At 38.2% G+C, this 16822-nt stretch overlaps 1 protein-coding gene across 1 annotated transcript; it reads right to left on the bottom strand.

Annotated features, from left to right (window-relative positions):
- Positions 1 to 12305: 12305 nt before the first annotated feature.
- Positions 12306 to 16324, bottom strand: CUNH20orf85 (chromosome unknown C20orf85 homolog; the record flags this gene model as incomplete). The annotated part of the gene is made up of 3 exons (XM_009274746.1): positions 12306 to 12461; positions 15085 to 15183; positions 16243 to 16324. Coding segments are annotated over 3 exons (337 nt in total), but the record flags the coding sequence as incomplete, so codon positions are not given.
- Positions 16325 to 16822: the final 498 nt, after the last annotated feature.

Here is a 16822-nt window from a genome sequence, read left to right as displayed (position 1 = left end):
AAGCTGAAAAGTCCTTGACTAGTGTAAGCACTGCTCAGCAACAACTAAAACATCGGTGTGTTATCAACATTGTTCTCATCCTAAATCCAAAACACAGCGCTGTACCAGCTACTAGGAAGGAAATTAACTCTATCCCAGCCGAAACCAGGACACTAACGCTTATGTCATATCAGAATTGAGCCATGAATGGGGAGTTGTGAAAGAATCCTTGGGGAAATAAGAGATGCACTTCGAATTTTTCCTTTTCTGAGTCTTTTCAGGCTTTCGTGGCCTCTGATTAACATGCTGCCCAGTTCAGTGTCCCTGCCTAGGATATTGGAAGCATGCTGGATGCGCTTTGAGATGTGGTCTACCCCCACCCAGAGACGTACATCTTCCTGTGATTGCTTATGTTGTTGTAATAATAATAATGAAAGAAAGATGACCTCCATGTACTTGTACCCCATGTTACTGTTACCCATTGATTCTCCATGGCAAATGGTTAGTGTTAGTTAGAATCTGCATCCTTGGAGTTCTGTTGTCAGTTTGGGCTGTTGTCACACACTTAGCTAATACCCTCTAGTCATTTTATTTCTTATTCACATGCACACTTAATGTCCTTAGTCATTAGACTGAAAAATGTTAACCTTGTCATAGTTAGTGACTGGAAGCAGAAAAGTCCATTTAATTCTCAGGGGAATGGATTCTAATTTTCTGCTTGTCAGAAAGTGACATTTCACATATTTTTCTCTTTTTTTCCACCAGTTTAGTGCTAAATTTAAATGTGTGTGTCATAGGAATAGACCCTTTGTCTGTGCTAAACACCCCAAAAGCCTTGGCAGGTATCCAATGTATGAGACTCTTGACCAATAGCTGCTGCTAGAGCTCATTTCATGCACTGAAGAAAATGAGAGGTGAGAATGAAAAGTTAGAGATAAGAGGTCATTGCAGAGGGCACATTAGCATTGCACGTCAGAATGCATATTTTTTCCCGTAGAAAATATGGATGAAAAGCAGCTCATCTGGAATAAAATATCCAACGAAGAAACAAATTATGTTAATCAAGCAGGCTAGTACTAATATTTGTCGTTAAGATGTGACATCTATTTAATGTCACAAACTACTGGGAGCTTTTGAAAAATGTACTGGTTGGAAGGCAAGTTGTCTGCAGATATTGAGTTCACTGTTCTATGAAAGGGAATAACTTGTGTCTTGAAAAATAGATGGCATTTATGGCAAAGAGAAATAATCCTCCCACAGATTACAGCTGTTCACTGCATTGTTGTGCTGGTGGTCTTATCTCATCAGTGGATATTTTATAAGGGTGGTTTTTTTTTTTTTTGAAACATTTCCATAAGGCTGTTCTGAGGAGGACATTGTGTGCTGGGAGCTGGATGTATTTTGAGAAAGAGACACTGCTACAAAGAACTCTGAGTCTAAATTGCAAAGATGGATGAAGTAAAAATGAGGGATGGTTATTTTGCTTTTTACAGATGGGGACTGAAGCAGGGGAAGAGTGACTGTTGTGGCCAAAGTCACCCTGGGAGTCTGTGGAATTGCATCCTGATCTTTGAAGTCCAATTCCAGTATCTTTACCATATATTGTCCTTCTGTTCCCTTGCTGAATATAGATTTAATATGCACATGTGTAATGAGCCAAACATGTTCTGCATATGTTTAGCCAAATTCTGACCTTAGGGACATGAGGCAAGCTCTCCCTTATGTAGTTAGGAGTGCTTTCAGGGCTGGGCTCAACCCAAGGAGTGCAAAACAGTGTTGGCATTTAGTTTATGAAACATCCCCCTCCTGGGCTTGAAGTTCAATTCATCTGCCTGTTTGGTGTTTTAACAAATTCGAGCTCCTCTGTGAGTTCTGGAGAAGAGATGGCAGGCCAGTGGGTAATAAACTGCATGGCTGATTGTCTGACCTCTTGTATTGTCTGCGCACCAGATGCTGATTAATGATTAGCATGTAACAAATTAATAAATCAATACCACAAACAAAGAAACCATCCATTACAGTGGCCTGTCAAGACTCTCTCCTCTGGGAGAGGAGAGAGTGAGTTGCAGGCATTACATTCTTCACTGTATGCAAATGCCTCTGGACTATGTGCTATCTCAACACCTTGCAGATACAAAGTACAGATGAGATTAATTATATTCCATTGGTAATTTGATATGTCCTGAAAAAAACGTGAAGTTTTTTGCTTAGTTTTGTTATATGCAGATGTTCTTGAAGGGAAGGGTGAGTGGTCGGCACAGTAAATGGGGGCTCCGGAGGAACAAGTTCAATATGCTGTCTTCCTGTACAGCCCGGGCGTCTTGCCTTGCAGGGGTCATCCACACTGACTAATTTCAGACAACTACTTTTGAAGTCTAAAGAGAGGACCTTATTGCCCAAGCTCCCTCTGTAGCTTTGTGGAGAAGGCAAGGATGCTGTAGTGTATCATTTAAAGTCCTGAATCATGATCAGAGAAGTTTAAAATTAATCCGTTTGAAATATCAGAATCACTGACCTTAGTGTCTCTGAGCCAGAATCAAGCAACAAATTGAGTTACTGTGTTGTCATCAGTAGGCTGTTAGAAGCACAAAAACTTTTGTGCATCTGGCCTTGTTTTTCAGAAATAAAAACCACTTAAAGTTGTTGTGATACATTATGGAATACAGCTAATTAATGCCCTTGTAACAATCAAAGAGAGATTCAGACAGAATTCAGAGGTGGTTTCTGAATCTGTGCAAACACCTCCAAATCCAGAATGGGACAGGGGAGTAAATAAATTCCTGATTGGCCTGATTTTTCCATTCTCCTTACACAGGAAGTGTATATGTACTTCTGTGCAGTTCTTTGGGCATGATTTATATATTCTAATAAATGACAAGTATATGTGTGCATAATTAGAAGGGACAATAAAGAAAAGCAGTTGATGAAATTGAATTATGCATAATAAAGCTGTAATTTTATAGAGAAGTCTGTAGTCATCAGGAGAGAAAGTGAAGCTTGCTTGTTTTATTAGTGTTGTGAGAGACCTGAGGTGGAACTACAGTCTTATAAGCTTTAATATTTTATGATGTCTTACAAAGAACTTATTTTCTAACTCTTTATTTCACCCATTTGTGAGCCTTTCCTAAAGTAGCATATCCTGCCCTGCACTCTAATCTTACTGGCTTCCTATGCTTTTATGCTATTCTGGCTCTGCAGGCCCTGGGTCAGCTGTTGTCTAGGCTTAATTTAAGGAGCATTTGTGATTAAATATGGCTGTAAATCTATTCTCTGCATTTTGGACAAGTGGCGACTTGATTAGAGGATCTGGGAGTCAGCTGAAGTCTAAATTCAGAACTGTTTCTTAGAAGCAACAGACCTGGGGAGGTTCACAATCTAGTCCAGCGCTGCCAGGTAGTCGGTCTGATGTATTTTATGTCAGGTATCCAAAACCCACGGGGTTTAGGTGAGACTAGATGAACAAAACAACCTTTTGGAACCTGAGATATAGGACAAACTCTACAAACTGGCTGTCACCTGGCCTTATGGGGACCATTCAGTAGGCATAGGCTTACAAGGCAACAGTGTGTATTTATCTACTTTTTCACATTAAAAAATGTGAAAATCATCAGTACAAAGCCCTTCTTCAAAACAGAAAGAGATTTGGCTCACTAGGTTTGAAGACCCTTTCTTATATTTGGATGCTTTTATCACATCCATGACTACTATCTGCATGTGTGTTATTCAGCTCCAAAACAACTATAGCAACACTGCCAAATGCACGCATGAAATGAATATAAAATACATTCCAAATAATTGCAGCTTTTATGTAATTTGGTGTCTTCCGTGTTCCCCAAAACCTCAACAGCTTGTTAACTCCAGCAGAACCAGTAAGCTGATAGGTGCACACAGCAGTAGAGAGTCTGGCTCCCCAGCAGAAAACAGTATGAGCAGAACCAGCCTGGTAATGCGTCACTATTGACAGTTAATGACTGATTAGCAATGACTCCAACAGTGCAAATGAAAGGAGAATTAAAAGCAGATTTAGGCAATCCTTTCTCCTTCTTGAGTCCTTTAAGTGTAAAATACTGCACAAATGCATGAGGGACATTTTAATTGTGATTTGCTGAGTATGAAGATCGTTCCCTCTCAAGTTAAATAGCACTGACCCAAGGTGAAGAAGTTAGTCTCGAGCTGTCCATTGCTAGCGACTATTCCATTAAAATGCTTATCTTCTCAGCACTCCTACATTAAACAAATAGAAGGACAAGCAAACAGGGTGAAAAACCTGTTTTGGTCAAAACTATGGTGAGAGCTGGTGAAACTTTTCTCATTTGCATGTAAGTAACTCAAATTGTTAAGGGGACAGCTTCCAGGAGAACAAAAACATCAATAGCGCTCCTTGAGAGCCAAGTTATTGTCTAGTTTGTACTGCAATGTGCTCCCTTTACCCTGGCACTGTGCCCTGGTCAGAGCTGGCTCAAGACTCCCCAGACGTGTAGGCTAAAGTGAATTTTCCTACCTGAAAGATTCAGGACCCATCTCCTAGTGCTCTGCGCTCCAGGGAAAGAGCAGGGGGTGTCAGAGCTCTCCCTCCTCCCAGTCCCTGGCCCAGCAGCACCACTGCTCATACACCCTCATTTTTCCTGTGATAGAAGCAGCACAGCCAGCCTGACTTCTCAGGACTTGCGCTTAAGCAAGAAGGGCTGTTTTGTTGCCCCTAAGGATGTGTTGCCACAGAGAGCTCCCAACTTTGCCTGTGACTACAGCCAGGAAGGAAATGAAGTGGGGGACAACACCGCTCTGCCCAAGTGAACCAATAAACAACGTCCCTCCCCGCTTTCTCTCCAGCCTGCCAGCTGTATCTTGGCTTCTACTATGAGACTATAAATATGTGGCTTTTGTTCATTAAGCAAGTACAATGCTAAGATGGAAGCTGTAATGCACATGATGGGGCGCACAAGAAATTACTACAGCTTTCATTTAAACAAAGGGCATGACTGTGCTCTGGCAATAACAGCATAATGGCTGCTTAATTTTTCCAGACAGGGACTGTAGCTCACTGGGGTTTTTTGGGCTCTTGGTTTTTTTTTGTTTTTGCTCCAGCTTTTAAGGATGAGAATGTTGTGTCTGACGCATGTCAGCAAGCAAAGGAGATTCACTAGCATAGCTGGGTTCATCTTGCTCTCCGGTGAGGAATAAAAGCATTAACCGTCTCTCACTTCAGGAGGAGAAGGGGGGGGCTGTTTTCAGCCTGCAAGAAGTGAGAAGGCATTGTCAGGTTTAGGTCAGGCTGGAGCACAGGGCTGTGTGGTGCTCTCAGCAGGACAGATTAGCTGGGTGTCACACGGCAGCCTGGAGGCATCGTTCGGAAAAAGCAAGAGACAGAAGCGCAGGGTGTGTGGGGGTGAAGGCTGCCATGTCTTGTTTTGGTGCAAGGCTGTTCTCTACAACAGTGATCTTTCTGGAAAGCAGACTCAGAAAAATAGATCGAATAAAGAGCCTTTATCAAACAAGCAGAGAGAGAAAATGGCTACTTCTACACTCCCTACATTAGAACTCTAAATAATGCTGTTACCGGAGCTGTTAAAAACATCGCTTAACAAGAGTCCTGCCCAGCCACGTTTAATCTCAATCTGGTACCTGCAAGGCCTGATCCTTCAGTCAATTGCACCCAGTGAAGCTGGTGTCAGCAGAGCAACCTAACTGAAAAGGACTGGGGGGAGGAATGAGGATTCTTTCTCTCCTATTTATTTCTTCATGGTTGCATCTATTTTTGTGCTTTGAAGTTCTCAGGTTTATTTCAATCACAGCTTCTTTAGTGAAGGAGGTAAAGCACAGAGGGGGAAAATACGAGGGGAAGGGCCAAATTCAAAGTTGAGTCAAACTTGGGCAACATATGCAACCTGAGACCATAAGGTGTAATTTACATTAATAAAACCACATTGTACTGACTAATCACTTCAAAATTCTACCAGATTTCAACATAGCTATGTAACTGCACCTCACTTAAAACAGGATGCATAAGGTTATCCCATGATAAAGAAACAGTAAAGCTTGGAATAGAGACCTGGTGAGCTGCCTCACAATAAAAATGGCAAGACTGGATCTTCATTATTATCATTCATTTCCTGGACTCCAGGTTTACTGATGTAATCCCTTCTCTCCATTCCAAAACAATTAAATTAATTAATAAATGCAAACTTGAAAATCCCTAAAACAGTAGCTTGCCTCATTATTGCAATAAGTGCACAATGGCCACTGAATGGCAATAGAGTTAAGATCCTTTGACTTAGAGTGAATTCAGAGCAAGCCTTAGCAGCTTCAGTTGGGTAAACGTAGTGTTTGCCTGTGTCTGATCTAAAGTTTGGATAGGCATCCAAGTATTCAAAGGTTTGGGTGCCATAGGGCTTTAGATATGCTTCAATACAGTGTGTAGTGCAACACTGAAAATGCCTGAGGAGCATGTAAGGAACCGTGGGATGCTGCTATCTTCTGGGTCTTACAGAGACATAGGAAAGTAGGACTGGAAGGAATTTCAAACGACCTTCCATTTTAGCCCTCTGCCTCTGGCAGCATCAGCTTACACCTGTACCATGTGATATCTTTATGCTGATTATTTTTAAAAGGAAACCTAGTATTTGAAATTTATTTATTTATTATGGATCATTTTAAATTGTGGAGAAATGAAGCAAAAACTTGAACAGAGTTTTCTTAGTTTGTTTCCAGGAAATTAAGAACTTAATATTTACTGATATGAAAAAAGAAACGCACCACTTTTGTGTGAAACATGATTGCCTTTTTCTTAGCTATCCGTAAAATCCTGAGCTTTTTGTTACTGACACAAGTCAGGAGTAATAAATTATATAAAAGATATGACAGGTAATTATCCTCCAAGATACTCTCTAAAAAAGATATTTTAATGTATTGTACTATAATGTACCTAGCACATCTCTTCCACAAAATGTAACCTCTATTATGCATTTCCAAAGAGTAGGAAGTGTGCTTATTCTAAGCTCAGATTTTTCATATGCTCTCGTCTCTTAAAAAAGAAAAAAAAAAGCACCAAGAAGTAACAACCAGACTTTGATCTATAATTTCCTGTGCTGTTGCTAAACACACAGTGAAATTTTTGTACTTTTAGAAGGTTTGCTAAGGCTGTGTAATGTTACTTTTGAGATCAATGTACTGATTTAAGAATAACTAAAGCATTAAAGGCTGGAAAAATCTTACACTGGGGATCAGACATAATGATGCTTACTGCTAACCTGCTTTACAACCTTTTGAAGTGATGTTGTTCTGAAGAATATGTTGCCTCGTGTTCAGCCAGAATTTTGCATGTTATAGTAAATACAGCTGCATTTGCTTAATGATAAGGAATTAAATTAACTTGCTATGTTTACTTTTATACTTATCAGATGGTCTGACCCCATCTTATCCTTCTTCTCTGCACATCTGGTGAACTGCCTCCCTAAATGCTGACATACTGTCCCTAAGCTACAGCGTTGCGTGGTGGCCATCTGAAGCCATGGCAGTTTGTGGATGGTGCAGAGGAAAATGCAGATGCTTCAGAACACCCTTCCTGAACACAACCTCCACTTTCTCTGCAAGCCTTGTGCTAGTTGTCCAGTGCTTACCACCATCCTGGGATGTTTTTGGACATTTCATACTCTGTTAGAGCCTGTAAAACCCCGTGCTCAGTCTGATAAGTGTGTCTTACTTCAAAGGTGGCAACACTACATCTTTCTGCCCTGAGATGAAAAGCTGCCCTGTGGTACTCTTCAGGTTGTATCAGAGAATGTCCGGTTGGAAATCCTTATGGAAATAAATCCACCACTGAGGCACACAGGAAAGAGCATGCTTTTAATCTCTTTGACCTGTTCTCCGTGTAACAGAGCAAGTCTCGAGACGTGTGAGCAGCCTGAAACACTAAGGTCAAAATTAATCTGACAAAAATAATGACCCTTTCCAGTGTTTTGTTTCACTGGTGCAACATGAATCAGATTTGTGTTTTTTCACAAAGTTTCTGGTTTTGTTTTGAATTTATTTCTCAATACTGCTGGTCTTTTCCATGTATGATAGAGCAGACTGAAGGGGCAATGTTTTGTTCACTGGCAATGTGATCAGTTTCACAGCACAATGGTATCATTTTCCAGTACATATTACACTACGGTCCTATGAAATGGCTTGACATGCTATGTGAAAACCACAGGAGTGAGGAAGAAGTTAATAGTCTGTGAGTGGGTCTTATCTGTCTTGCTACACTGACACAGTTTCAAGGGGAACTAAATACAACACATTTAGGAACCTAATGCAAGAAGTGACCTGGGCTGGGCTTCACATGGGAGTCGAGATTTCTGGTCTGGTTGCCAGTGACTATGTTAGACTAGCGTTTGTCGCTTTGGTATTTTGTAGAATGTGGAAGAAACCACAAAGAATCCTTCACTAAAGAGGGTAATTATGTGTGTGAATGGGGAGCCTTAAGTCTCTGAAAAGAAAAAAAATAATTTACCTCCTCTGTTTTGTAAGGCAAACGATCTCAGAATTAAAGTTAATTCAGGCTCACAGAGTAGCCAACAGCAGGAACTGGAGACAGTCATTTTTGCACAAACTTAGGACTGCAGTGGGTATCCATTAGGATAGTCACAGCATGTAACTTTGTAGAAATGTCTCATGCAGAATAGTGATTAAATTTATTCTCTAAGTGGCCACCTTTTACAGTAGCTAGATCAATTGGCTATGCACATGCTGTGGTTGCTTTTCATTTTGCTTCTTTCAAAATGTACAGCAACACTTGTATGGTGACTGCAATTTGAGTACTGCTACTTATTCAGAATCACCATTACACTATCATTTAATAAAAAATCTTTATTCTCTGATGAAAAATGCATTTTAAATAAATAATAATCTTTCAACTCTGAGCTCCCTGTAAAATCTCTTAATGAAATTATAAATAGCAAGTGCCAGTTCTATGCCAGTTCTAACAGCACAGAAAAGAACACATTGTGAAGGAAAACACACCAGGTTTTTGTCACCCAATTTTGTTGTTTATAAAGCAAGTGCTTGTGAGAAAGATAATTCTGATTTCATAGTTCTTCAACTTAAATACAACTGTCATTTAAGCCTCTGCTATTATTTCATCACATACCCAGGAAAGTATATGCAGGCATACATCCATGATGGCAGTAGATGTATGGCTGACTTATTTTCATGTCTTGCTGTGGTGACTGTGTATCAAATACAGTAAAATTTTTGCATATGCAATTCTGAAAGCATCATCCATAATTCCTTTTAAAATGAGCCTGTTACCAAAGAACTAGTTTATCTGAAAACAAGTCAAAAGACAAGATGGCTTCATGATATGCATGCCACTTTGCTAACATGAACCTTAGACCACCAAAAGTTTTTCGAAAGACTACACCAAATGAAATTTAGATTGAAGCATAGAAGACATCTAAATACACTTGCACCTTGTTTTCAAACTTTGGTTAAAAATAAACTGCTTAACTTTTTATATAAGTTTAGAAACATCCCATTCTGTTCTGACTTGCACAGAAGCACAGGTCTAAGACTTTTATACAGAATTAAAATTGTCTTGACTTCTGCTGCATTTTTGAAGTGATTTAATTTTGCTTTGAAGCATTTCCCCAGCATGTGCACTTAGTTTACTAACACTGTCCTGACCTTGGAGATGGTGTGATATTTTACGGTGTGCAGTGACATTTATGTGCCCAACTTGGCTCCAATAAATAGGTTAATTTCTGCAAATTAAATGCCAGGTTTGAAACATTACAAGGCGATTTAATAATTCTGTATCGGCCTTTTGGATTCACAATTGGGGCAGTTGACTGGGCAGTCCTTTGTCAGCTGCAAATCCACAACTGCTGCACAATTTTTTCAGGTATAAAGGGTCAAACTGAAAGTGTTGGGAAAAGAAATACGTTTATAGTTTCACATATTCTTGAACACCAAAACCCCAAATACATGGATCAATTAACAACTGACAGATTTATGCTAGAGGAATTAGTTCAAATTTTAGACAATACTCCTTACACATCCCAAATTAGGCTATATCAAAGTATCTCCTGAAGTAAAGGTACCTTAAATGATGGAAAGCATAAATAAAAAACCTGTTAGTACAGAGTTAATATTTAGACATTGGGAATAAGATTCAGAAATGTCCAACTGTAGACGCTGGACAAAGAGTTTATTTTGGTTTTCAAAATCAAACCATGACTCATATGGATTTGGATTTCACTTCATACAAACATCTACTGGATATTAGGTGCCAGCTTTGGTTCTTTAATACAACATTTTTTAAAAAACAGTGGTCTTGAAGCTCCCCTTTCATTTGGCCTGAATTCATGTAATTTTGTTGCTACTAAATTACATATTAATCTTTACTATACCTGTTTATATAAATCAAACAAGAATAAGAGCATCTATACATGACCTTAAAATAAACTGGAGAACCACGTGATTAAAATAGAGATACAAACCTAGCAATGACAAGAAAGCACACTGATTTAAAATATTGTTCTTACAATTACCTTGCTTGTTCAAAGAACAGTTCATACATGTTATAGTTAGTAGCTAAACTGCAATTTAGCTTAAATTTCCAGAGTCTGACTCCAAGTTATTCTTTATTCTGGTTTTTAAGTAATGTGTCTGAAGTTACTTCTGCTATGTATTCTCATTCTTGGGTAATCTTTCCAAAGGATATGAGTCACTTCTCCCTTATTTGTAAAGAATATGGAAAAAGTAAAATATTATTATTTTGTGGGCATTTGGAATTAGATGTAAAAAAAATAGGTGGGATGTTGATCATTGTGAGTCATTTCTTGGGAAGAAGGAAAGAACAAACACTAGCTGCTGACCTACTGCTATGAAAGCCAAGGACTTACTGCTGACTCAAGAAGTAGGTATTGATAGCTGCAGAATACAAAGGAGATCTTGCAGCAGGATTAAAGAGGAAAGCCTTTCCTCTTTCATAAGGAGTTATATGGAGCTGCATGTGTTGATTTCTTGGAGGTTGTTGTTTGTTTAAACAATCTTCTGGTTTAAACACGTTAGCCAACTAGAACTATATCCTGCAAATAGTTGCTACAACTAAATGAGTCTCCTTCTGAGTTTCCAAAAGTCCTAGCAAATCTTCAGGTAGGTAATGAAGTGCAAGACTGAACTCCATAGCACTGAGGTAGCTACACCAGTAACTCCCAGCGCAATCCCCTACTGTTTCCTAGTCTTTCACCAGTCCTGGTTGGTATAAATATTGGTATAAACAAAACTGAAGCAACATAAATACTTTGTAACACATTTGCATTCTGATCAACTCATTGAAAAAAAAATGGTTTGGTTCCAAAACTTATTTTTGAAAGTGACTTCATTTTGCTAAATGGCCCTTGTATGCTTTATTTATACCAATCAAGCAGCTGCACTGGGAACTACTCAGTTACTTATGTGTGTAACTACACAAACTACCTGTAAAGTACGCACAACACAAAAGACAATGCATTTAACAATTAAGACTTAACTATACTTATGATTTGCCTGGGTTTTTTAAGCTGCAGTGGACACACTATGATGAAGCCTGATAATTATCTTTTCTGCAGGTGTTTTTTGTTTGTTTGTTGTGTTGTGTTTTGTTGTTTTAACGAGGAAAGCTTCTTTCCAAATGTCAGGATGCAGTTCCATGGCAGCTTGAGCCAATTTAAGTCATGCCTGCTACTCTTCTCTGTCTCTTCTCAGCCCCTTTCTGTACAAAAGAGATGTTTTTGTGCTAGCACGGGTGCTTGAGCAGCTCAATAGTGAGCCAGTTCAGAGTGCTGATTGAAAACTAATTCTAAACACAGATTTCAATACTGGTAAGTGATGAATTGGGAATGAGCAGCGGGGTAGGATTGTCAGGAACATGGCAGTCTGTATTTATGTTTGAAAACGCTGCTGTGAAACTGAGTCTGAATGGAGGCTTTCATGGAGAAACAATTATAAAACTTTGCTCTGTCATTACAAAATACGTTTTTTAAAGACTTCGAATAAATATTTTAAAATCATAGTCTTACTAATGCTAATAAAAGTAGTACCTGCTCTGTGATCTTTATATGAGTTTATTCATTGTTACTTCTAAGTAAACCTGAAACAGTGTTAACAGCTTAGATGCCATAGATTTCAAAAAATCAGTAACAAGTAAAATGCTACATTAAAATGTTTGCACTTTACCAAAATGATTGTGGATGTTTACATAAATGATTTTTAAAGCATAAATGTTTAACAGTCCAACAGTCCACTATAGAATGTTAACTTAGGGGTGCAGATGGATCTATGTGCCTAACTGTTATTTCTTAGTGTCAGTCAGAGGGCTCACATGGCCACTTCAAATCCTTAAAAAAGGTACCTTTGCAGCTTTGGATTTGAAAATCACGTTCAAGTTCCAACCCTGGAACAGCTGCTCTCCAGCCAATAAATCCCTGGGTAGTCTTAGGTACTGGAGGAGATGGAATCACCTAGAATAAAAGTAACATATAGAATTCAATGATTAAAAGGTTTTTGACTGTAATTTCTGTCATGCAACATCCTCTTTTGTGCTCTAGTGTGGATGGAAATGAGAACTTATCAAAAATAGTGGTTTTAAATGCAATCTGATGAATTAATATCCTGAACACACACTGACATTAATGGAAGGAAATAAGAACTTTGAAAGATAGCCCAGTTGCATGCAAGTTTGATTTATAATAAAGAATAGTTTATAATTTAAAAAGTCATTAGAATAATATAGGTCCCATTCTATAGCAAGGCACAGGGAAAGAGAGAAGTAAAATGAAGTAACTAATTTTCTTTTTCCACCCTTCTAAAAAAAAAATCTTTTAGTGCCTAAATTGGTATGTATAACAGGAAATCAAAAAGCAAAGTTATTGTTTAGTAGTGTATGTTAGCATGCTTTTTTTTTTTTTAAGTTTTGCTCAATACCTTTCTAAGGGCTTTACGTTATTAGGAGAAGAATTTTATCTTCAGCTTTAGCTTTTTTCCTTACAGAATATTTCCACCCTTCTAAAAAAAAAATCTTTTAGTGCCTAAATTGGTATGTATAACAGGAAATCAAAAAGCAAAGTTATTGTTTAGTAGTGTATGTTAGCATGCTTTTTTTTTTTTTAAGTTTTGCTCAATACCTTTCTAAGGGCTTTACGTTATTAGGAGAAGAATTTTATCTTCAGCTTTAGCTTTTTTCCTTACAGAATAATAATAATAATAATCATAATCATAATAATATTTAAAACTAGTTAACTTCTTTAAAGAGGAGAAATAGCATTTTATACTTGCTATAATGTATTTGGTAGCAATGCAGCTACGGAATAATAGTTTTGTGGCCAAATGCTAAAGATATTACTGACCAAGCTGGCTTTTGCATCATGAACTACTTATTTGTTCCACCTTCTTTCTACTTTAAAAGATGGGTAAGCATCAAGTTAATCTGCAACTAATCTAGCTAAAAAGGAAACCAAACAAAAGCCAACAGCCTCTGTTCACTGACTGCTGTGCTTACTTTGGCTGAATCATCTCAATTGGGCACGTTACATCATTTTAGCATCTGGGGACTTAGCAGAGAAATACACAGCAAGAGAACAATGTTTCAGTTCTCTTGCCAGAGTTGCTTCACTTTGTTCTTTGGCCAAGATTAGAAAATGTTTATGATATTTAGGTGGAGCAGTTCCTCTGAAAAGATAATTTTTATGGCCAAAAGTGCCACCCACTGAGCAGGATAATGAAGGAAATTATGTCCCACTTATTATCTGGGGGAAGGGACTATGAAGAAGCAATTATTAATCTAACCTAGAGAGAAGAACATATATGGTGACTGTTACCATGAAGGTAAATGTGTGGAAAGACACATAGTTCTGAATAAGGACTTAAGAAACTTCACCCTGAATATGTAAAGGGTGACCTAAATCACAGCTAACCCTTATCTTCCTTAGCAAATAAAGATTCTGAGGTGAAATTGAAACTATGATTCCTGTTCTGTATGCACCAGGCTATGCATGCTACTTTAGCAGCTGATAACTCTCTGCGTGATTTGTTAACACACATACACCCTCACTGTACTGAAGCAGAGGTAAACTTGACTGAAATTGGAGGCTTGAGACAAAACTGAAGAACAAGTAGCACTAATGGCAGAAATGCTGCCATTTCATTTCTCTGCCACACTAAGCACTAGCTCTTAATTTTTGTTTCAATTTAATCTCAGTAAAAGCTTTTACTACTTCCTCACCTTATCTCGCCACCCTTGGAATCCTTTGAAAGCAAGCTAGTTCAGCAAGTAGGAATTTCCAATCTCTTTTGTTTCCTTAATCTTCTGTAAGTGGACTAACCTTCCTTTTTGTTAGCATGTTCTGCTTCCCCTTTTATGAATATGTTCCTCTCCCAATGTCACTGATTTAGCTGCCTGTATAGTTATCCTGTTCATTGGTGATTCTGACACTGTATATTTATAAATCAAACCATCAGTCACATTCCATTCTCATTTCCAGCTGTTTGACAACTTTTAGACTCTGAATATGTGAATATAAATCATATAATATAAAATCAAATAGTTATGAATTGGCTCGGTAGAACTGGCTTCTTCTTGCTAATCTAATTTGTGCCACTAAAGAGGACAGTGGCATTGTCTCTGCCAAAAAGAGGACTGTCTTAAATAAAGCTAGAAAAATGACTGCTTCTTAACCAATAGTTAAAACTGAGAGTTAAGGTTATGATAAGCCTTGAAGTAAGACATGTATGTGCATATTTGAGCAATGAATGGTCAGCAGTCATAAATGGCTCTGTGAGCACTCTTCTGTACTAAGCTGTACAGCTGACTGTTCTGTTACTAGATGTCACAGAGGAGTGCATGGGGGAGGTGCTTTACAGAAAGATGATTATGTACAGTGAAAGCTCTGTGAACTAACAACCATATCCAAAGGGCAATTCCTTGTCTTAAATGAATGCTTTTAAAGCATTGCTCGGGTTGCAAATACAATTTACTTTGACCTTTAATTAAAGGCCCACCTCTACAAGACAACTGATTTTTAGAGCTTGTGTGGTTTCTTAAGACAGATATTGCTGTATTGCAATTTTAAAATCTCATCTTCTAACCTTAATGTATTTTTCCACAGGTGTCACAGGTCGAACCTGCAGATGTTCTGGAAGCTGTATCTTGGGCTTTGTATTTTCTTTCTTTTCATCTTCAATCAACTAAAACCAAAACATCAACATTAAAAATTGGACTCTTTATCTTTTGAAATATGCTGTAATATCTGATCTCTATACCATTCCCCTCATCGTTGCATCTGAACTCCCTGTTCTTTCCATCTAAAACAGGACTACTTATTGTAGTGCTTTGGAAATTATTGTAATGTACTTTTTGGTTTCAGAAAGTGATGTAATTCTGAATTTCACATGAAAGGCTAAATATTGCTGAGTGATTCCAACTCTCTTAACTACACCACTAGTCCAAAAAGGGCTAGAAATATATCTTGTATACATCTTATATGACCACAAAACAAAGATTAAGAAATGCTAAATACACATGTTCACCAACAGTAACAATGGATAGTTTGTCAACTTTTCAGCTGTAGATCTATTAGTACTGTGCAAAGGTGGTATGTGTGACAGACCACAGTTATCAAGGATAGATGTTGAAGCCCAGAGGACCAAAGCTTTCAAAGGTGCCTAACTTGGATGCCTACAGGAATTTTCAAAAAATCCTAGAACAGATTAAGTACTTCTAGCCCCATGGAAAGTACATTTATAACTATTCAGGGGCTGCATCAATCCTGTTCTTTAGCAATGAAATACTGTGATTCCAAATGTAACATTATGTGCTACTATATTCTAATATCTAAACATCACATCTCTCCAAATATTTTCGTTTGTTGTAAATTCCCCCACTGAAAATTTAATTAGCTAGAACCTTTTCCCCTTCATTTTTAAACTACCATATGGATAGACAAAGGGGAAATATTCTCCTGTCAGTGTGCATCTAGTACTTGTTAACCCTACTGGGAGTCATGTTTCTCAAGAGAAATATATCAGAATATGCATAGCATATAAATTACCACTTGCCATATTTTATTCAGAGGAAAACTGAAACTTTGAACCCATCTTAAAAGCAGTGCATTTGTTACCTCGGAACCTAGCTTAGTAAAGCATACTCAGTACTTTTCTAGTCTTCTGTGCTCTCATAATTTTGTGATCAGATAAATTTGTGTACAAGTATATTTCATGTGTTGCTTATATGCCATTCAATTTTACCTCCTCAGGAGGTGTTTTCAAGAATCCCCATTTGTGAGACCATCTTCTTGCAGCTTCTAGTTCACTTTCAATGTATTTTTTCCTGAAACAGAGAAATATTTAAGATGATTTTGAAAGTTTTCATTAAAAAAAAAAAACAATGCAAACCCAACTACTAATATCACAAAGCAGAGCACTTTAGCATGAATCTTTAGACCTTTACCTCAAAACAGCAAGTTTATATATGAGTTAACAATTGTCTGACTCGGAGGTAATGGGGAAATATTTTCCATAGGTTGGAAGTACATGTGAATGCACTTCCTTGCAAATTACGTTTATGTTAGGAATTGGAGGTCAAATTTGCTGTGACTTATTTTTTGAAAAACTTGAAAAGTAAGCACCAATGTCCTTTGATACATACTTTCATTTACTATTGACAGATGAAACGACCCTTTGTCCCCCGCTCTGCCCCGGCCCTACTCCCCATTCCTCACACCCAGAGCGGGGATGGAGGGCAACACTGGAGCACGTACATGGGCAGCGCTGGCTGCTTCGGGTCGGTCACTCACTGCTTTGCCTGTCCAGCTCAGGGCTGTGCCAC

Source organism: Aptenodytes forsteri, unplaced genomic scaffold (genome assembly GCF_000699145.1).
Source record: "Aptenodytes forsteri isolate BGI_AS27 unplaced genomic scaffold, ASM69914v1 Scaffold112, whole genome shotgun sequence".
Taxonomy (NCBI): Eukaryota; Metazoa; Chordata; class Aves; order Sphenisciformes; family Spheniscidae; genus Aptenodytes; species Aptenodytes forsteri.
This window is presented reverse-complemented; position numbering and strand designations above follow the sequence as displayed.